Source organism: Eptesicus fuscus, chromosome 11 (assembly GCF_027574615.1).
Source record: "Eptesicus fuscus isolate TK198812 chromosome 11, DD_ASM_mEF_20220401, whole genome shotgun sequence".
Lineage (NCBI taxonomy): Eukaryota > Metazoa > Chordata > Mammalia > Chiroptera > Vespertilionidae > Eptesicus > Eptesicus fuscus.
Window position 1 is genome coordinate 73,019,621 of NC_072483.1, and position 22,142 is coordinate 73,041,762.

General features: G+C 43.3%; 1 protein-coding gene and 1 pseudogene across 1 annotated transcript in view; both read right to left on the minus strand.

Moving 5' to 3' along the window:
- Positions 1 to 29: 29 nt before the first annotated feature.
- RUFY4 (RUN and FYVE domain containing 4) overlaps positions 30 to 22,142 on the minus strand; it is a 28,013-nt gene continuing 5,900 nt past the window's right edge. Inside the window, exons 8-10 of the mRNA XM_054722852.1 lie at positions 7,619 to 7,765; positions 2,123 to 2,233; positions 30 to 1,579 (exon numbers count right to left, since the gene is read on the minus strand). Coding sequence (XP_054578827.1) covers positions 1,477 to 1,579; positions 2,123 to 2,233; positions 7,619 to 7,765 — 361 coding nt within the window. The 3' untranslated portion in view covers positions 30 to 1,476. The remainder of the gene's footprint in view (positions 1,580 to 2,122; positions 2,234 to 7,618; positions 7,766 to 22,142) is intronic.
- Positions 10,205 to 12,953, minus strand: LOC114232823 (pleckstrin homology domain-containing family G member 1-like; annotated as a pseudogene).

Genomic DNA, 22,142 nt, shown 5'->3' on the forward strand with positions numbered 1-22,142 from the left:
TTATTATTTATTTATTTATTTATTTATTTATTTTTTACAGAGAGGAAGAGAGAGGGATAGAGAGTTAGAAACATCGATGAGAGAGAAACATCGATCAGCTGCCTCTTGCACACCCACTACTGGGGATGTGCCCGCAACCAAGGTACATTCCTTGACCGGAATCGAACCTGGGACCCTTGAGTCCGCAGGCCGACGCTCTATCCACTGAGCCAAACCGGTTTCGGCTGAACTGTCTTTATTAAAGTCTAGCGAGTGAGCACTGCACAGAGTCACCTAGACTAAGCCCCTCCCTCTAGCCTTACAACTTGGGACTGTTTAATTCACCACAGTGGTTGGAGGGGAAGGATAGAGAGGCCCAAGTTCCATGTCTGTGTCTCTTCTCCTGCCCCCCAAGCCAAATGCCCTGGGGAGCAGCTGGGACGCCCACACCCTGCTGGTGGGATGGCACAACATATAATCTTTATGGAAAATAACTCAGCAGTTTCTTAAACATATACCTGCCCTATGAACTGACCATTTCATTCTTAGGTATTAACCCATGAGAAATACAGGCATTATGTCTACACAAAGGTTCGTACACAGATGATTATAGGAAACTGATCTGTAATAGCTTCAAATTAGAAACAACCCAAATGTTTGGCAACAGGTAAATGTGTGAACAGATGGTGCTATATCCAGGTGGTGGACTACTACTCAACAGTAAAAAAAGGAACTATGAGATGAATAACAATGTGTATGAATCTCAAAATAATTATGCTGAGCGAAAGAAGGCAGACCATATGATTCTATTTATATAAAATTCTAGGAAATGCAAACTGGTCTTTAGTGAAGGCAGGTAAGTGGTTATCTGGGAGTGGGGGGAAGGGAGGGGGATGGAGAGATTCCAAAGGGCAGGAGAAAACTTTGGCACTAATGGATGCATTCATTATTTTCAATATGGTGGTGACTTCATGGGTATAAATTAAAGTAAAAACTCATCAAATTGTAAAATTTATGTGAAGTGTGTTATATGTTAGTAGTGCCCCAGGAAAGATGTTAAAAACAAAGCAGGACAAAAACAGAGCCCGAAGCAGACTCCATACAGAATGCTCCTGAGGACCCTGAGACAGTGCAGTATGGTGAAGGGTGGTCTGGGTGAGGAGAGAGTGTGGAGGAGAAAGTCAAGGCCATTGGTTCTTATTCTTAGTCAAGGATTTTCTGAAGCCAAAGGGACTTTAGAGTGGATGACGCCCGACTTCCTCACATTACCGAAGAGCCCAGAGAGCTGAGTCACCCAGCTCATCAGTGGGAGATGCAGGGCTTGAGCCGTCTCCTGACTGTCAGCCTGGCCCTTTCCACTCTCCACACCGCAGTCTGGCTCCTTGAGTGCCATCTGCCTAAGTCACCAAGTTCTGGAAGGTAGTACTGGTCAGATCATAGGTCCTGAAAGTGCTGAGGGGAGGGTGGAATGGATGGCCAGTCCTGGCTGGGTCTTGATTAGACAACCTGGGCTTCTCCTTTCTGGGCACAAGGTGGGCAGCGGCGCTCTTGCTTCTTATAATCCAGAGAGCAGGCATGGCAAACCAGGCCTCCACACAGCCTGGGAGCAAAGGTGGAAAGAGTGGGGAGCACATGGGTGTGTATAGGGAAGGGGGTCAGGGGGTTGAGTATCTTCAAGTCCAACTGTCTGTCTCTCATTTCTTAGCAGAACAGCCCTGACTCTGTCCCAGGAAGCCTCCCCTTTCCCAAAGGGTGACCCGATGCCCCATTCCTCTAGGGTCCTCTAATTCCAAATGGCAGGTTCTCCCGATGGCCCACTTCCCTCTCTCCTGCTGCTTGTCCTATCACTGTGTTCCCAGAGGGAGGCCAGGGGAGCAGCTTCCACTGTACATGAAATCTTTTCCCAGACGAGAAGCCCATTAATCAATCTATTTTCAGAAAGGTTGCACCATCCCATCTACCAGACACCCTTTCTGTCTGACATTTCTCTGCTGTTCTCGTTCATGTCTCTGCTAAGTTCTGGGTAATATGAGTGGCCAGCTTTAAGTAGCCTTTCATAGATGCCCAGTTCCTGTGTCCCTCCCTTCCTCGGAGTGGGCAGGGGACTGTGGGCTGGTGGAAACTGGGCTGTCCCACCCATTACCTGCATGGGTACCGCCGAGACAGCCGGCGAAAGAGCTTGCTACAGCTGACACAGCATCCAGGGGTCACGGAAGAGAGTTGCTGTACCTTCTGCCACAGGTTGTCCTTCTCTCTGACGGGTAGATGGAGGGGGAAGAGAGAGAGAGAGAGAGAGAGAGAGAGAAAGAGAGAGAGAGAGAGGGGGGGGGAGAGGACACACAAAGGAAGATATAGAGTTGGAAATGGCACAGATAGAGAGACAGAGACAAAAAGAGATGGAGAAACAGTGGGGTGGAAAGACAGACATAGAAATGGGGAGGGAGACAAAGAGGGACACAGGGAGACAGTCACTCAGGGAGTCGGAGAGGGAGACAGAGACACATGGAGAAGTACAGAGACAAATGCAGTGGGAGAAAGACACAGGGAGAAAGATGCAGAGACAGACAGGGACCGAGACCAGATAGAGAGGGAGAGACAAATATAGAGAAAGATGGAGAGAAAGAGACATAGTGATGGCGAGAGAGAGAGAGAGAGAGATATGAAAAGACAGTGAGAGACTCACACACATAAGAGTGAGACTCCAGTCTTTCCGGGAAGATTAGATGCATGGTGACAGGTCCCTGTGACCCATCATAACCTTAACCCACTATTGAAGAACCTGTTCACAGCCTGCCTCCTCTGAGGAGTGCTCCCTGATGGTAGAGGACCCCGGGTTTTCTTGCTCCAGACTCCTGTAGCATATAATACCTATGATCTTTTATTTGGCACTTGGTACAAACTGCTTTGGAGTTATAGATGTTTATGCTTCCTCCCAAAAAACAACAACAAAAACAAAACAAAACACCAACTCTATCTTCATTGTTCTTTTTTTAAAAGGATGTGTTAAGAAGATGGGTTGTTTTGCCTGGTTGGTGTGGCTCAGTGGTTGAGTGTTGATCTATGAACCAGGAGGTCATGGTTTGATTCCCAGTCAGGGCACATACTGGAGTTGCAACTTGATCCCCAGGGTTGGGGTGTGTGTGTCTGTGTGTAGGAGGCAGCCAATCAATGATTCTCTCTCATCATTTATATTTTTATCTCTCTCTCCCTCTCCCTTCTTCTTTGAAATCAATAAAAATCTAAAAAAAGAAAGAAAGAAAGAAAGAAGGTGGGTTTTTTTTTAAATTTTTATCAGAATGGTAGATGCCCATGATGTAAAAATTGAACAACACAGACAATAGACACCTTCCTATTCTCTGTGGCAAATCACTTACATCTTTTAGCTTTTTTCCTGATAGTACTTTCATATTTAAGTATCCTGCTCATATCCCTCCTTCTTGTTCTTTCAAGAGAGAACGTCTTCTATAGAGCTCCTTACCTTGATGTCAGAGGACAGCTTATGATCATTTCCTCGTCTTTCCTTATCCTTCCTCCCCATGCAGTTATATCCCTATTTTTGATTCCTCTATTGGTTACTACTGGACTTCTATAGAATATTCTCATGCATTTATTTATCACTCATTCTATTAACTATAGGTAGCATCTTAGGACTGCCATTCTGTAATACAATGAGGCCAGCATCCCTTTTTCCTCCCACCTACTAACTTGTCATCTACTCCTGCAATGTCCAGTAGGATAGCCACCAGCCGCCTGTGGCTTTATAAATTTATATGTAAGTTAATTAAAATTGAATAAAATGAAAGCTTTAGTTCCTCAGTCACACCAGTCACATTTGAAGTACTCAATCACTATATGCGACTAGTAGCTACCATATTAGACAGAACAAATATAGAATACTTCCATCTTCATAGAAAGTTCTATTGGATTCCGTTCTATATTTAATATTGTTTAGGTGGTAACATTTATGTTTGTTATATAATTATAATCATTCTTTGTGCTTTGCCTTTAGGTGGAAAAAAGCAGCGACTAGTATTTATATTATTAGACAATATGTAAGCATATTGCTTCAAGCAGAGCTATGTTCTATAATATTTCCCTTCTTGCCCTAACCAGTTTGGTTCAATGGATAGAGCATCGGCCTGCGGACTGAAGGGTCCCAGGTTCGATTCTGGTCAAGGGCATGTACCTTGGTTGTGGGCACATCCCCAGTAGGGGGTGTGCAAGAGGCAGCTGATCAATGTTTCTCTCTCATCCGAAGTTTCTAACTCTCTATCCCTCTCCCTTCCTCTCTGTAAAAAATCAATAAAATATATTTTAAAAAATTCCCCTTCTTGGGAATTTGTTGTTTATCTAGTACTTTCTAATTGCCTTTCTTTTACAGAGTTTTATTTTAATTTTCAAAATTACATTTATTGGTTAATACAATTACATAAGCTTCAAGTGAACAATTCTATGAGACATCATCTGTATATTGCACTGTGTCTAATTGCTGTTCTTTGTTCCTTGCATAACTTGCCTTAACATAGCCTAATTATTATTATTATTTTTAAATATATTTTTATTGATTTCAGAGAGGAAGGGAGAGGGAGAGAGATATAGAAACATCAATGATAGAGAATCATTGACTGTCTGCCTCCTGCATGACCCACACTGGGGATCTAGCCCACAACCTGGTCATGTGCCCTGACTGGGAATCGAACTGTGCTCTCCTGCTTCATAGGTCGATGCTCAACCACTGAGCCACGCTGGCCAGACCAGCCTAACTATTCTTGCCCACCCCAATTCTTCATATCAGGTATTTTGCTGAATCTCTTTCTTCCCTGAGACCTTTCTCCTGGGCCTGCAATACTTGTGCTACAGCCTGGACTGACTGCTTCCTGGCCTTGCTGTCCACTAGTCACGTTGGGAATTCCCTTTTGTTCTCTCCTGGCCTAGAGCTACTGTCTCCTGAATTCCACATCTTCTCCTTTCTTGGCTTGCTTCCTTGTTTTTCTGGGACACATCCTGAATTATCTTCTTAAGAAAGGCTGTGTGGGAGGTGACTTTTCTGTGATCTCTCTGTCTGAAAATGTCTTTTCCTCTATCGCCTTCCCCACTTAATCCATAGTTGAGCTGGACATAGAATTCTAGGGCAAAATTCAGCTTTTTTCAGAACTTAAAAGTCTTACACTATTGATTCTTAAATTTTGTTATGTTCTACTTCTTTCATAAGTGGCCTGTCTTTTAGGATAGTCTTCCTATCTTTGTTTTACTGAAATTTCACAATGATGTATCTAGATGTGCCCACCCCCCCTTTTCATTCATTGTGCTGGTCACTCAATGAAATCTTTAAGATCTATGCCCATTAGAACAGGGAAACTCTCATATTTTTATCTGATAGTCTTCTCTATTTTATATTCTCTCTCTCTCTCTCTCTCTCTCTCTCTCTCTCTCTCTCTCTCTGTCTCTCACACACACTTTCTCTCTCTCTCTCTGGAATTCCTTTCAGTTGGAGAAGATATTGGATTGATTCTTTATGTCTCTAAATATTTCTCTCATGTGTCCCATCTCTCTATGCTTTTTATTCTATTTTCTGAGAGACTGACTCATCTTTCTCTTCCAATCCTAGTGAATTTAGAAAAATTTCAGTGATATTTTAATTTCCAAGAATGTTTCTTATCTTTGGTTGGTCGCTTTTCACAGACACTTGTTTTATGGGAGATGGAGCTTTCTTTGTTTATCTTTGTCTCTCTCCTTTCATCTTCTAGTCTGACTCAAATGCTTACGAAAGCTTGGTTGCCATTTCACATTTAAGAAGAGGTAGTAAAGCTGCTGGAGCTCCAAGTAGAGCGCCGGGGTAGTTAACTCAGGCTTCCCTTTAGGAGGCACTGGGCTGGGAGGTACCTGCCACATGAGTCTCTCAAAAGCCAGAACACACTGCTCTTTTTTTTTTTTTTTTTTCACACTGCTCTTTTATTTGGAGCATCTAACTTTCTCCAGATAAGGACCTTTGAATTATTTGCTTGGTAGATAAGCCCCTCAACTGTTGGGTGTGGTGCAGTTGGGGAGGCAGGCAGAAAGCAGGGCGTGTACATTGGTCTTTCTATCTACTTCTTCAGTTAATTTCCCTGATTTCTGAATCTTATCTCACTTCTGCCATATGTGTTCCTGGTGTCTCTGGACCCTGAAGTTCTAACTGGGCTTCTCCATCCATTTTTTTTTGGCTTCTGGAAATTAGCTGGAATCTCTCATCTCTGGTTGGCTTTTCCACCTTTCTCTCTGTTGTTAGTTTTATTCTTTCACAATCATTTTAGTGAGATCTAAGGATGGAGAATAGATGATGTGTGGTCAGTCTAGCATCTTGATGCAGAAGTCAACCTCCTTGGCTCCCCCCACTTTTTACTTAGGGCCATATCTCCCAAAATGCTTATGCAAGGGACATTATCCTATATAATAAAAGGATAATATGCAAATTGTTCCCTAGACCTGGGCGTTCGACTGGGAGTTCAACCAAGAGTTCGATCAGGGGGCAGGGCCAGCTGGATCCCACCCGTGCATGAATTCATACACCGGGCCTCTAGTATTATATGGTTTGGGATCTTGGGACAAATTTCCTTAGCACTTAGGAAAAACATTTGTCTCTTCTCACGAACTGGTATATTTCCTTTGAAAAGACAGTGAATTTTAGGCAATTTTCTGTTTCCCTTTTTTATTCAGTCAAGATGCTCAGAGCTAAGTTTTAATCCTACTCCTAACACTTTGGGAGTATATATTTTTCTTCTACCATGAAATCTTCTATTTTTCTTTAACAATCTTATATCTCACTCTATATTTATCTTTATTGTTAGAGAACTTAAATTATTTTGTGAGATACATAGCTAAATTTTTATATACCCCTTCCACCCAGTTGACAGTTCCTTGGAGGAGATCACTCTTTACATTTTTTGTTTGTTCTTTCAGGTTGATCTCGCCTTTTCTCACCTTTAATATCACTTGTGCAAAAGGATTTAGTCGTAGATGATTTCGCAGGGTTCCAGTTCTAATGGAACCTGAGCGCAGTGGTCTCTTACTTCCTGAACTGGGTAAAGGATGACATACCTGTGAATTATCTCCCCACTAGACTGAAGAGCAGAGACCAGGCTTTACACATCTCCATCCCTCAGTGAGCTTAGCGGCTGGGAATTGATTCTGGTGAGCTCAGCCTTTGGAACCTAGGACAGCTGACCCAGGACAGGCCCATAGGCCCAGTGATCTGAGGAAGTCCAGTAGGCAGGCTGGTGTAGGACATGTGATTACCTCTTGGTTAATCTGCCCCTTCTCCCAATTCCTTCTCAGCCCATGGGTTCCTTTTTTTCTCCTAACTTTAGTAGGTATGTGTATATGTGGGCTAGGTTGGGGTGGAGGACATGCCTTAGAGTCAGAGGACTCTATGCAGTTTATTTGCTGTGTGTCCTTGGTGGCCAAGTCAGCCTCTCTGACCCTCAGTTTGTAAAATGGTAATAATAGCAGGGCGTTGCTAAAAAAAGAGAAATGTGTTAGTATATACAAAAGGCCCAGAATCCTGCTTGGTAGTTGTTAGTGGAGCAGAATTTTCATTCCCCAGCCTCTATATCCCATACCATTTCCCCATTTGCACCCCTGCCCACTGTCCCCCATTTACTGAATCAGTTCCAGCACCCGCCTCTTCATGTCATGGATCAGGTCCCGCTGCCCTGCAAGCTCTTCCTCATACATGGCGTTCCTCCTTTCAGCCTCCTGTTGCCTCTGTTCCAGCGCTGCCTGCAGACTGGCCCGCTCTTCCTGACACCTGGGCACAAAGGGAAGACTGAGTTCTGAGGAGAAAAGCTCAGCTTTGACTGAGCTAGGCTGGGCCTCTGCCTGCCAGGGAGCCCTGGGGGAGCTGGTGGTGCCCCCTGCAGTTGAAGTCCATCTCTCCCCCACCCCCACAGACACTACACACGATTCATACACACATCACACGATACACATACACCCACACTACACACACACACACACACACCACACTTTACATACACCCATACTCTTCATACACACATCACACTACACATACAGCCCCCCACAAAACACACACACCCACACTATACATACGCACACCACACTATACATACACATACCACACTCCACACACTATAGCAGGGGTCCTCAAACTTTTTAAACAGGGGGCCAGTTCACTGTCCCTCAGACCGTTGCAGGGCCGGACTATAGTTTTAAAAAAACTATGAACAAATTCCTATGCACACTGCACATATCTTATTTTGAAGTAAAAAAACAAAACGGCAAAAATACCCGCATGTGGCCCGCGGGCCATAGTTTGAGGATGCCTGCACTATAGATATACATACCACCCTATACATAAACCCCTCTACACTATATACACACAGACCACACTACAGATACACATACCCCACATTATACATACATACACATTACACTATACACACATATTACATTATACATACACAAATCACATTGTATATACACATATCACCCTACACACACACCACACCTACCAACCGCCCCCACTATAAATACACTTACAACACAGCACATAACAACACATACATTGATAGCACAGCACACATACCACATGGCACGCACACACACACACACACACACAACACAACACATACATCACATGTACTCACCACACATACTAGTACCACATACACTTACAAAACACCGTGCACATTCTCAATATAACACATGCCACACTCCACAAACACCACACCACACACCAAACTGAGTACTGTGTGGACTGATACATAGGCTGACTCCTCACCAACTTCAGAGAAATGAAAACTGGGTCTAGTCTGTGTTTTCCTTTAGAGGAGTCAAGCCAACATCTCTATTTGTTCTCTTTTAAAAAATATTTCCATTTTATTAATTTTTTAAAAATTTCTTTATTGATTAAGGTATCACATATTTGTCCTCATCCCCCCATTCCCATCCCACACCCCTCCCCACACATGCCCCCACCCCGCTGTTGTCCTTAACCGCTGGTTAGGCTCATAAGCTTGCACACAAGTCCTTTGGTTGATCTCTCCCCTTTACCCCCACCTTCCCCTACCCTCCCTCTGAGGCCCGACAGTCTGATCCATGCCTCCTTGTTTCTGGGTCTGTTCTTGTTCATCAGTCTATGTTGTTCATCATTTCCCCTAGATGAGTGAGATCATGTGCTATTAGAAATACACTTATCAGCCCTGGCTGGTCTGGCTCAGTGGATGGAGCGTCGGCCTGGGGACTGAAGGGTCCCGGGTTCGATTCCAGTCAAGGGCACATGCCTGGGTTTGGGGCTCGATCCCCAGTAGAGGGTGTGCAGGAGGCAGCCAATCAATGATTCTCTCTCATCATTGATGTTTCTATCTCTCTCTCTCCCTTCCTCTCTGAAATCAATAAAAATACATTTAAAAAAAAAAAAAAGAAATACACTTATCAGAACTGAAAATGAGACAAGCAATAATGGTTATGGTGACAGGTAAATGAATCAGTCTGTAGTGAGTTTCTTTCTGGGCCAACAGTTCTTTTGAGACCCAATTTCAATGTCCAACAGTTCCTTATGTGTAATAAACAGTTCCTTATGTGTAATAAAAATTAAATCTTTATTGTTGAAAGTATTACATATGTCTCCCTTTTTCCCCCATTGACACCTTCTAGGTGCTCCCACCACCTGCCCCAGGCTTTCACCATCCTATTGTCTGTGTCCATGGTTTATTCATAAATGCATACAAGTTCTTTGATCTCTTCCCACCCACTTACCCTCCCCTGACTTCTCTCTGAGGTTCCACAGACGGTTCTATGCTTCTATGTCTCTGGATCTATTTTGTTTATCAGTTTATTTTGTCCACTGGAGTCCACGTATGAGTGAGATCATGTGATACTTGTCTTCCTCTGACTGGCTTATTTCACTTAGCATAATACTCTCCAGGCCCCTCCATGCTGTCCCAAAGGGTAAGAGATCCTTCTTTTTTTTACTGCCACATAGTATTCCATGGTGTAAATGTACCACAACTTTTTTATTCACCCATCTACTGATGGGCCCTTGGGCTGTTTCCAGACCTTAGCTATTGTAAATTGTGTTGCTATGAACATAGAGGTGCATATGTTTTTTTTTCTGATTGGTGTTTCTGGTTTCTTAGAATATATTCCACTAGACGTGGAATCACGGGTCAAATGGCATTTCCATATTTAATTTTTTAAAATTACAAAATTGTTTTAATCTGGTACATATAAAACACACCTCAGGATCTGTAATTCATGAGCATATGAAGAAGTTAATTTGGGCAGCTGCTATTAAGAACCTTAGGCAAAGCTGCTAGAACTAAGACACTGGAATTTTTCCCTTAGACTCTGGACAATGTTTTGCTGATTGGGAGATGGGCCCCTCCAAAGATAGTCATTCAGTTTGTCAGAATCATCCTACGGTATCAGATAGGGTGAAACCCTAAGTTTGCTGCTCATTGGCTTCTTGGAACTGCACAGACTATTCAACGAGTAAGACGTGTTGTTGCTGCTGACATTATCAGAAAAGCCCGCATCCACAATCTTTGGGTCAGATTCCTTTCTACGATTGTGAGATAGCTCTAACTCTGACTCATCTTCTGAATTTATTTCCACATAGTCATCGTCGTCTCCTTCAGTCTCTTTGAAATTGGAAAAAATAGTTCTGTGTAGCTATTTGGGCATTTAAAGGTAAATTTCTATTTACTGCCAGAACTTTCTGTGAGTCCTGGAGAGTGAGATCTGAGCGTTTTCCAGTACCCTGTTGACACGAGTCACCTATCCCTGGCAGAAAATCCTGGTGACTCCCACACCTTGAACTTCTGTGTAAAGACAACATCTGTTTTCTTCCCATTTCATTAGGGTAGTCGATGGAGTCCGCTGACTTGTTTATTAAGATGGAGGAAGATGAGGATCTATTATAAGGCTGAGATTTAGTGCTGATTCCTTTCCGACCCAAAGAGTTATAAAGATGGCCTTGACACGAGTTCTCCTTGTTGGGCCACCCTGTGGCTGACTGACCACACACTGTGTCTCTGCACGGAGCCCAGCAGATGGTTGGAGGTTTGCAGAGAAGGCACGGAGTAAGCTGTGGACAACTGTCTTAGAACACTTTTTGTGTTGATCTCCAAAGTAGGATATTTTGGCTTCAAGTCTTTCCCTGGCCGATGACAGAAATCTGCTAATTCTCCATTACTATAGGTTGAATACAGTAGCCAATCCTCACTACCTGGGAAGGAGAGGTAGATCTGAGTTTGGAGGATTCCTGAGGACTGGCCCAGCCATCCTTCTGAGTCTTAAAGGGAGTCTCTCTGAATACAATCTGGTCATACAGTTGGGAATACTCAGCAATCCTGGCACTGATGGTGGACCCTCCTTGTTTCTTGTTTTCTAAGATGGCAGCCAGATCCTTGCGCACAGATTTATGTGGTTGGCTGGATAGTGGCTGCTCCATCTCTGGGCTTTTCACTTTTAAAAGCTGATTTGCCTTCTTGATCTTCTGACTGTACTGCCTCGCCATCATAAAAACTCGGCTCTTGGTCTTATCTGTGGTATCCACCCCAGGGTCAGGGCTGTCCAGGTCTGTCTGGGACAGACTGCTGTTGGCCAAGTCATGGGGATTTACAATGGGAGGCACTTTGCTGGCCAGAGAGGGCCGGTTCAGACTCAGAAAGGAGCCTTCCTTAGACAGGAGGTCTTCTCCCAGTGGGCAGCTGGCCTGGCTGGCCCTGCCCAGCCTGTCCTGAAGTGTGACAGGGCCCAGGCTGCATCCTGGCTCAGCTTTGGCATACTCTCCAAGTGTAGCCTGTCTGGCACGTTGTCTTTGCTGACAGAAAACGCTGCAAGGAGTGGTCTCTAGCCTTGACTTTGTTTTTCTTGATGTAATTCTCTAGGTCATTCCAGATTTCGTCTGCCTCTTCCGACAGTTTATCAGATATAGACTTATCTGCTATGGACAAGTTTCAGCTGAAGGAGTTATACAGCAAACTCAAGTAGTTGTTGTCCGAGGGTTGCTGGTGGTAGGGCTTCTTTCCCTCGCTGAACTGGAGGCTATCCTGGGACACGAGGGGCCTCAGGCTGTCGCAGCATGTGAAGTTGGCCTCCAGGCCCAGGAAGGTGCTCCTCTTGGAACGCATGAGGCTGCTGCATTTGAAGTCCAGTGAGGGTGGGTCTGGGAGACATATGGTGTCATAGCTGTTCTCCTCCACCACCTCAAGTTCATGTATGCTCTGGTTCGACACCTCCCCTCTCTTTGTGTGCAGAGGTTCTCTTCTCGTGGCCAGCATGCCCCTTGGAGAAGACTAGCTCTGGGCTGCTCTTGGGTCCAACAGAGTCCCTGGCTGATTTGGGGGCAGTAGATTCAGCTGCTTCCCATTGAGCAACCATGAGTTTTAAGTCCTCATAACTTGTGTTATCATAGACATGGTCTATGTCAGCCATAGTCAACTCTATAGATGACCTGAAGGGTGTCATTCCGTCCTGCCCTTCTGTTTTAGGGTCATTCTGCAGTTCTCTTCGGGGACTGTACTGAGAGCCATCACTGTCCTGGATTCTTATTTCCGGAGGGCACGTGTTGCTCTCACCAGCACTGCTGGCCCGCCTGACCACTCTGTGGTCGGAGCTGGTGGTCTCTGTGGACTCAATCTGTCCCAGGTGCCAACTGCAAGGGCAACTGGAAGTGCTATCTTTGCACAGTCGGCTGGAGTTTAGATCTGAAGAGGAAAAGGTTGGCACGAACATCTGGTAATCATCGTCCTCCTCGTTCTCCTGGGAAACAAGGCTTGCCTGATCTGGTGGTCCATCCAAATGTTTCTGACGGCTCCACCCCCGTGAAGCACCCTGAGAATGGCAGAGCTGCTGGGCTGGCTGTTCCCCTGGGCGGGAGACCTCTGCTGGGGAGAGCCTTCCCTTCTGGAAATCTTTTGGATGTCTTGTGCTGTTTCACTGGTCTTCAAAACTCTATGTGATCTTGAGGAAGGTTCCCATCAAAACTAAGGTGAACATTAAGCTGTGTAATCAGGAGTCGCATAACAGAACACTTGCCCTACCAACTGGTACAGAAATTTCCTTAGCATTAACTACCGCCTATAAGCTAATAACGTTCAGTTTCAACGTTCTTATCCTGGACCTGTCCTGAGCCTCAGACCTCAAATGCCAGCTGCCAGTCTAACCTTCCTCCAGAGTTCCCACAGACCCAGCAAAATTACACGCCTCAACCTTAGCACAGCAATCTCCCCCATATCTGCCCCTTCCTCTGTATTTATCTTAGCTGTCATTGACTTTACCCTCCCAAGTTATTGACATCATTCTAATTTCTCCTGTTTTCATCCATCATCTTGTGGGATCCCATTAAGGCTCTACCCCAGTCACTACTGTCTTAATCCAGCCTTCAGCATCTCTCACCTGGACCAGAGGGACTGCTTCCTTCCTAGTCTCCCTGCCTACTTCATTTTCCACATTGAGCCAGAATTCTGTTCTTAAAGGCAAATATTTAATTGCTTGATATCCTTCCATAGCTTGCAGGATCGAGTTCAAACCCTATACGTGGCCTACTCGCCTTTCATGATCAGGCCCCTCTCTGACTTCCAGCCACATCTCCCTCTGTTTCACCTTGCACACCTCCACCTCCACCTCCATCTCCACCTCCACTTCCACCTCCACCTCCACCTCCACCCCTACTCCCACACCCACCTCCACCCCCAGCTCCATTCCACGTTTTCGCCTGTGTGAACCACTGACAACCAATGCCCCCTTTAAGATATGCTGTCTCAGCCTCAGGGCCTCTGCATGTCTATTCCCTCCCCACCTGCCTCCTCGGCGCCTAGATTCCCTCCATATTTAATTTTTTGAGGAAGCTCCATACTGTTTTCCTTAATGATTGCACCAACCTGCATTCCTATCAGCAGTGTCCTCGCCAACACGTGTTGTTTGTTAACGACAGCCATTCTAACAGGTGTGAGGTGATATCTCATTGTCATTTTAATTTGCATCTCTCTTATGATCAGTGACTTTGAGCATTTTTTCATGTCTCTTGGCCATCTGTATGTCTGCTTAGAAGTGCCTATTTATGTCCTTTGCTCATTTTTAAATTGGATTCTTTGTCTTCCTTTTGTTAAGTTGTATGAGTTCCTTATATATTTTGGATATTAAACCTTTATCCAATGTATCATTGCCAAATATGTTCTCCTATAAGGTGGGCTCCCTTTTCATTTTGTTGATGGTTTCTTTTACTGGGCAGAAGCTTTCTATTTTGATGTAGTCTCTTTTGTTTATTTTCTCCTTGTTTCCTTTGCCCTATGAGATGTATCTGTAAACATATTGCTATAAGAGATGTCTGAAATTTTGCTGCCTATGGTTTCTTCTAGGATTTTTATGGTTTCTGACTTACATTTCAGTCTTTTTCCCATTTTGAGTTTATTCTTGTGTATGGTAAAAGTTGGTGGTCCAGTTTCACTTTTTTGCATGTATCTGTCCAATTTTCCCAACACATTTATTGAAGAGAGTGTCTTGATTCCATTGTATATTCTTGCCTCCGTTATCAAATATTAATTGAGAGTAATGGCTTGGGTAGATTTCTAAAGTCCCTATTCTATTCCATTGATCTATATGCCTATTCTTGTGCTAGGTTGTTTTGATTACAGTGGCTTTGTAGTATAACTTGATATCTGGTATTATGATCCCTTCAAATTTGTTCTTCTTTCTCAAAAGGTTTTAGTTTTGGTATGATGTTTGCTGTAAGTTTGTGGCTATTTGGGTCCTTTTTTTGGTTCCATATAAATTTTTGGAGTATTTATTCTAGATCTGTGAAATATGCTGTTGGTATTTTAATAGTGATTGCATTGAATCTGTAGATTGCTTTGGGTAGTATGGACATTTAAAAAATGTTGATTTTACCAATCCATGAACACGGTATATTCTTCCATTTGTTTATATCTTGCTCTATCTCTTTCTTCAACATCATATAGTTTTCTGAGTACAAGTCTGTTACCTCCTAGGTTAAGTTTATTCCTAAGTATCTGAATTCTTTCATTGCAATGGTAAATGGGATTATTTGTTTAGTTTCTCCTTCTGAGAATTCATTATTGGTATATAAAAATGCCATCAATTTCTGTGTGTTAAGTTTGTATCCTGCTACATTGCCAAATTCATATAGTAAATCTAGTAATTTTTTGGTGTAGTCTTTAGGGTTTTCTATGTACAATATCATGTCATCTGCAAATAATGACAGTTTTACTTTCTCCTTTCCAATTTGAATGCCTTTTATTTCTTCTTCTTGACTGATTTCTGTGGCTAGGATTTCCAGTACTATGTTGAATAAGAGTGGTGAAAGCAGAAAGCATCCCTGTTTTGTTCCTATTCTTAGAGGAAATAGTTTTAGTTTTTGCCTATTATGATGTTTGCTGTAAATTTGTCATATATGGCCTTTATTATGTTTAGATATTATCCCTTTATTCCCACTTTGTTGAGAGTTTTATAAAAAATGCGTGTTTCCCTGGCCAATTTGGCTCAGTGGATAGAGCGTCGGCCTGCAGAATAGAGTCCCAGGTTCGATTCCTAGTCAGGGAATGTGCCCGGGTTGCAGGCTTGATCCCTAGTGAGGGATATGCGGGAGGCAGCCGATCAATGATTCTCTCTCATCACTGATATTTCTATCTCTTCCTCTCCCTTCCTCTCTGAAATAAATAAAAATGTGTGTTTTTTTTTTAAAAAGGGTGTTGGATTTTGTCAGATGCTTTTTCTATGTCTATTGATATGATCATGTGATTTTGGCTTTCAACTTGTTTATGTGATGTATCACTTTTATTGATTTGTGAATATCAATACCAGCCTTGCATCCCTGGAATAAATCCTACTTCATGTATGATCTTTTTAACATATTACTGGATCTGATTTGCTAATATTTTGTTGAGGATTTTAGCATCTATGTTTATCAGGATATTGTCCTATAATTCTCTTTCTTTGTAGTGTCTTTGTCTGGTTTTGGAATTAAGATAATGCTGGCCTCATAAAAAGAGCTTGGAAGTGTTCCTTCTTCTTGGATTTTTTTTGGAATAGTTTGAGGAGTATAGGTGTTAGTTCTTTGAATGTTTGGTAAAAACTCCCCTGTGAAATTTGAACCAGGGCTTTTGTTTGCTGGGAGTTTTTAATTACTGCTTCTATTTCATCAGTTGTTATTGGCCTATTCAGGTTTTCTGATTCTTCCTGATTCAGTTTTGGGAGATTGTATTTTTCTAGGAATATGTTCATTTCTTCCACATTGTCCAGCTTGTTGGCATATAGTTGTTCATAATATTTTCTTACAATCCTTTGTATTTCTTTCTTTCTTTTTTTTTTTAAAGGTTTTATTTATTCATCCTTTCAACAGCTCTTGTGCCAGGTACTTGGAGTAGAATTATGATTTTATTTGTTTTTTTTTTTTTAAATACATTTTATTGATTTTTTACAGAGAGGAAGAGAGAGGGATAGAGAGTTAGAAACATCGATCAGCTGCCTCTTGCACACCCCCTACTGGGGATGTGCCCGCAACCAAGGTACATGCCCTTGACCGGAATCGAACCTGGGACCCTTGAGTCCACAGGCCGACACTCTATCCACTGAGCCAAACCGGTTTCGGCCAGTCCTTTGTATTTCTGTGGTGTCTGTTGTTATTTCTTTTTTGTTTTTCTGTTAATCCTCACCCGAGGATATTTTTCCTTTGATTTTTTTTTTTTTTTTTAGGGAGAATGAAAGAGAGAGGGAAAAACAGAGAAACATCGATGTGAGAGAAACAAATTGATTGGTTGCCTCCTGCATGAGCGCCTACCAGGGCCTGGGCTGGGGAGGAGCCTTCAACTAAGGTAAGAGCCCTTGACAGAATCAAACCTGGGACCCTTTCATCCACAGGCCAACACTCTACCCACTGAGCCAAACTGGCTAGGTCTCAGTTGTTATTTCTCCTCTTTCATTTCTGATTTTGTTTACTTGGGTCCCCTCTCTTTGTTTATTGATGAATCTGGCTAATGGTTCATCAGTCTTAGTTACCTTTTCAAAGAACCAGCTCTTGGTTTCATTGATCTGGAAGATCTATCCAGTGAAGTCAGCAGGGTGTTAAAGTCCCCCACTATGACTGTATTGCTGTTGATCTCTCCCTTAACGTCTCTAGAAGTCTTTAAAATATATTTAGGTGCTCCTAAATATATAAATATATTTGGGTGTATATGTGTTTATCAGGGTTATATCATCTTGTTGGATTAATCCCTTTAGTATTATGTAATGACCTTTGTTGTCTCTTGTGTTGCCTTCATTTTTTTTAAAAATAATTTTATTGATTTTTACAGAGAGGAAGGGAGTGGGATAGAGAGTTAGAAACATCGATGAGAGAGAAACATCAATCAGCTGCCTCCTGCACACCCCCTACTGGGGATGTGCCCGCAACCAAGGTACATGCCCTTGACTGGAATCGAACCTGGGACCCTTCAGTCCGTAGACCGACGCTCTATCCACTGAGCCAAACCAGTCAGGGCATGTGTTGCCTTCATTTTGAAGTCTATTTTGTCAGATATGAGTATTGTTACCCTAGCTATATTTTCATTTCCATTTGTCCAGAAAAAATTTCCCCCCATTCCTTCACTTTCATACTGTGTGAGTCTTTTGTTCTGAGGTGGGTCTCTTATAGACAGCATATAATTGGGTCATGTTTTTGTATTGATTCAGCCACCTTATATCTTTTGATTGGAGCATTTAATCTATTTATGTTTAAGGTTATTATTGATAGGTACTTATTTATTACCATTTTAATTCTGTATGCCTATGTTTCTCTATTTCTTCTCATTACAGCAGTCTCTTTAACATTTGCAGTGCTGGTTTAGTGGTGATAAAATCCTTTAGCCTTTTTTTTTTGGTTTAGGAAGCTCTTTATTTCACTGTCTATTTTGAATGATAGCCTTGCTGCATATAGTAATCTCGGTTTCAGATCTTTGCTTTTCATTACCTTGAGTACTTCATGCCATTCCCTTCTGGTCTGTAGAGTTTCTGATGAGAAATCAGCTGACAGCCTTAGATGAGTTCCTTTGTAGGTAACAAATTGCTTTTCTCTTGCTGCCTTTAAGATTCTCTCTTTGTCTTTAATTTTTTGCATTTTATATGATGTGTCTGAGCATGGGCCTGTTTGAGTTCTTGCTTTGGGACTCTCTGTGCCTCCTGAACTTGTATGACTTTTTCCTTCACCAGGTTAGGGAATTTTTTGGCCATTATTTCTTCAAACATGTTCTCGATCCTTGCTCCCTTTCTTCCCCTTCTGGCACACCTAGTATGTGAATATTATTATGTTTCATGTTGCCCCACATCTCCCTTAAGCTATTTTCCTATTTTTTAATTTTTTGATTAAGTAATTTTTTTTCCTACCCTGACTTCTAATTCACTGATTTGATCCTCAGCTTTCCCTAATCTGCTATGTATTCACTCCAATGTGTTCTTTATTAGTACTATGTCATTCTTTATTTCTGACTGTTCTTTTTTCATAGTTATTATGCTGTTGAACATCTTTACTATCATTATTCTGAACTCTATATCAGATAAATTTCTTATCTCCATTTCATTTATCTCTTCTTCTGGAGAATTATCTTGTTTTTTTCTATTAGGGGTTGTTTTTTTGTCTCTTCATTTTGGCTACCTGTTTGGGTTTGTGTCTATGTATTAGGTAGATCTGCTAGGACTCCTAATCTCTAACGCAGGACAATGTCAGATGCTATTTCTGATTGGCCCTGATTGCCCTATTTGGGGTTCCCAGCAATCCACAGCTTGTAGCTCCCTCTGCTTGGTCCTTCCAAGATGTGCACCAGGGTCTGCTTTTCCTAGCCTCAGGCCTAGGAGGAGTCAGGCAAAGACTCAAAGCCTCCAGAGATCTGCAGTCTGATTGTTTTCAGCCTTGATTGGCCTTGGGCTATGTACCACAGGGTAGGGCCAGAGTTTTCCCAACAGGGTGTTGCAACTGTCTTCTCCCCAGGCCAAAACCACCTGGATAGCAAAGGTCTGTAGGAAAAATATGTCCTCAGCAGCATGAGGGAATGACTCAGCACAGGAAACTAGGGTGGCTGCCCTCCAAGCACCAACCCCAAAGCCCCCAACCCTGGACTCTTCTCACACAGCTCCAGTCCACTCTGCCTTCCCTCTAACAGAGCCCAAGGTGAGTGGCTACACACAAAATTTTGTGTGTTGGCTCTTTTAAGAGTGTGCCTGCATTTCCAGCTGTCTCTGGCTGGCAGAGAGCAACCCTGCTGCTTTTCACAGCTTTCTCAGTTCTGGTGCTCTGGGCTGTGGAGCCCAGTTCTGGGTATAGATCCCAGAGTTCTCAGTGGGAACCCCCCACAGCTGAGATATCCCTACCGGACCTTCTACTGCTGTCTGTGGGAGCCCAGCCACCCCTTTCACATCTTTGCCCTTCCTACCAGTCTCTACTTTCTGTCCTTGGTTATCAGTGTTCTCTCCAGCAAGTCTTTAGTTGATTTTTCACGGTGTTTTTTCTGTATTTGAGTTGTATTTCCAGTTCATCCTTGGAGTGTCAGTGTAGCTTTCACTTACTCCAGCACTATTTTTAATAGAAATATTTCTATTTTAAAACATCCACAATCATGGTAGCTCTCTTGAGGAGGCGAACATCTGGGAACCCAGGCTGGGCAGGTTGTGTCCAGCTGAAAATAATTTTGGTCCTTGGAGAAGGCAGGAAAGTGGTATAGAATATGGGGTGATTTTTTTGAATTTAAAATATTTTGAAAAATTATGTTACATTGTCTTTTAAATTATAAAATGTAATATTAAGCATATGTCTTTCTTAAATTTATGTTTCCGCTTTGGGCTTGGAACCTCCTTAGCTTTATTCTTGCTTCTTTGTTTTGTCTTTAGTGGCTTCCTGGAAGGTTCCAAGAAATCTACTGAACTAGAAATACAAAGGTCCCACCCCTCACTCCATCACTCTGGCGGTGCATGTCCCATTACCACTGATGTATGTGCCTACAACCCTGGGCCTGAGTGTGTTTGGGGGAAGAAGCAGCTTGGGAGAGGCTTGACAATGAATTGAATTGTTAATTTTTAAAATGCTGTCATGTAGCCTGCTCCAGGGAAGAAAACTGGGTGGGCCATGACATCAAGCCGACAACAGAGAGCCACTGGAACTCCAAAAAGCCTGTCCCTGCAGCCTTAAGAAAGAGTGTTTTTGTGTTTGGGCATTGGATCAGGGCCATGTTTTACTTTTCATGAATATTCTAGTCTTCAGCTTCCTCTTTTCTTAGCTGCTGATTTCATTTTTCTGAGATAGTTTACTTGCCCAGTGACCCCAGGGCAGTCCCATATCTCAGTTCCAAATATATTTTCTTTCTTTCTTTTTTGTTAATCCTCACCCAAGGATATTTTTTTCCATTGTTTTCTAAAGAGAGTGAAATGGAGGGAGGGCAGAAAGGAGAGCGGAGGGAGGGGATGAGAGAGAGACAGACAGACATTGATGTGAGAGAGACAGACAGACATTGATGTGAGAGAGACACATTGATTAGTTGCTTTCTGCATGAGCCCGGACCAGGAACAGGAATTAAACCTGCTCTTGACTGGGAATCAAACCTGTGACCCTTTGGTGCTCAGGCTGACACTCTAACCACAGAGCCATATCATCCAGGGCCCAAGTGTGTTTTCATAGGAACTACAGGATGGTCTTCTCTGGGGCCTCCTGCTGGGATGGTCTGCTGTCCTCCCTATACGTCTAGCCTGGGCTCTGTACCCCCACCTACTCTCAATCTATTCTTCCCAGTATAGCTAGAGCCATCCTTTAAAAACCTAAGTCAGCCCATGAGGGCCCCTGCTAAAGACTCCTCTAGCGTCCTACAGCTTGGGCACGCCCTCTGCTCCAGCCACACAGCCAGCTTGTTCCCAAGCACACTTCTCCTGGGCGTTTGCTTTTGCTGGTCTCCAGCCTGGAGCATTCCTCCCCGGATATCTGCCTGGTCCAGTTTTCCCATGGTTGGGGTTTCTCCTTAAAGAAAAGGTTTAAGGTTTCATCTCCTCAGAAAAGGTTCTTTTGATCCTAAATCTAGAAGGCTGTCCTGCCTCTCTCTCCCCTTTCCCGGATTGATTTTTCTCCACAGTGCCTATGACTACCTGTCACTGTATTTCTACTTGTTGACCTACTGTCTGTCTCCCCAGGTCTGTGAGAGCAGACGTTGCCTGTTCTGTTCACTGCTATCTCCCCACCCTCGCTCATGGCGTAGTAGAGGCACAATAAATATTGTTGGCTGACCAAATGGACTCCATATCACTTGCGTTCCTTGGTGCTGAGATAACCTGTTACCAGTTTGATGCCTTAGGAGCTTCTGCTACTCACCACCCCATTTCAATGACTTCCAATAGACGCCGAGCCTATGCCTCTCTCCTGAATGGCACACTTAATGGCCTCCCCAAAAGCTCCGCTTGGGTGTCTTACAGGTGTCTCAAACTTAACATGTTCCAGATTCAACTTTTGAATGTTCCCCACAAACTTATTCTGCACAGCAGATGGTCAATGGTGACTCTAGCTTTCCTGGCCAGAAAACTTGGAGTAATTCCTGACTTCTGTCTTCCTCTCAGACCTCACATGCAATCTCTCAGGAAGCCTGACCTTGCACTTGGCGCAGAATCCAGGAGATTTTCCACACCCGAACTGGGACCAGAGCAGTCCCAGCACCATTGCCCTCCCCTGTACGGCGGGGCAGCTTCCTCATTGGTCTCCCTGCTTTCACCCTTGCTTCCCCACAGACTAGCTTCACAGAGCCCTTGAAACACAGGTCAGTCCAGAATAGGCACATCTATAGATGGAAGGCAGAATAGTGTTGCCTAGAGCCGAGTGGTTAGGCGGAAGCGAGAGTGACTGCTAACAGGTACAGGGTTTTCCTTGGGGGATAAAAGGCTCTAAAATTGATTGTAGTGATCCATGCAGAACTTTCAATACATTAAAACCATTGAGTTGTTTAAAAAAGCAAATAAACATATTTTTTTTAACATTAAAACAGTCATGTCTTGTCCCTTCCCTGCTCAGAACTCTCAGTGACTCTCATTTCACTCTGAATTAAAGCCAAGGCCTTTTTTATGCTTACTAGGGTCTCCCTAACTTGGTTGGTCCTTATTACCTGCCTGACCTTTCACTACATCCCCTTCTTTCTTCATTC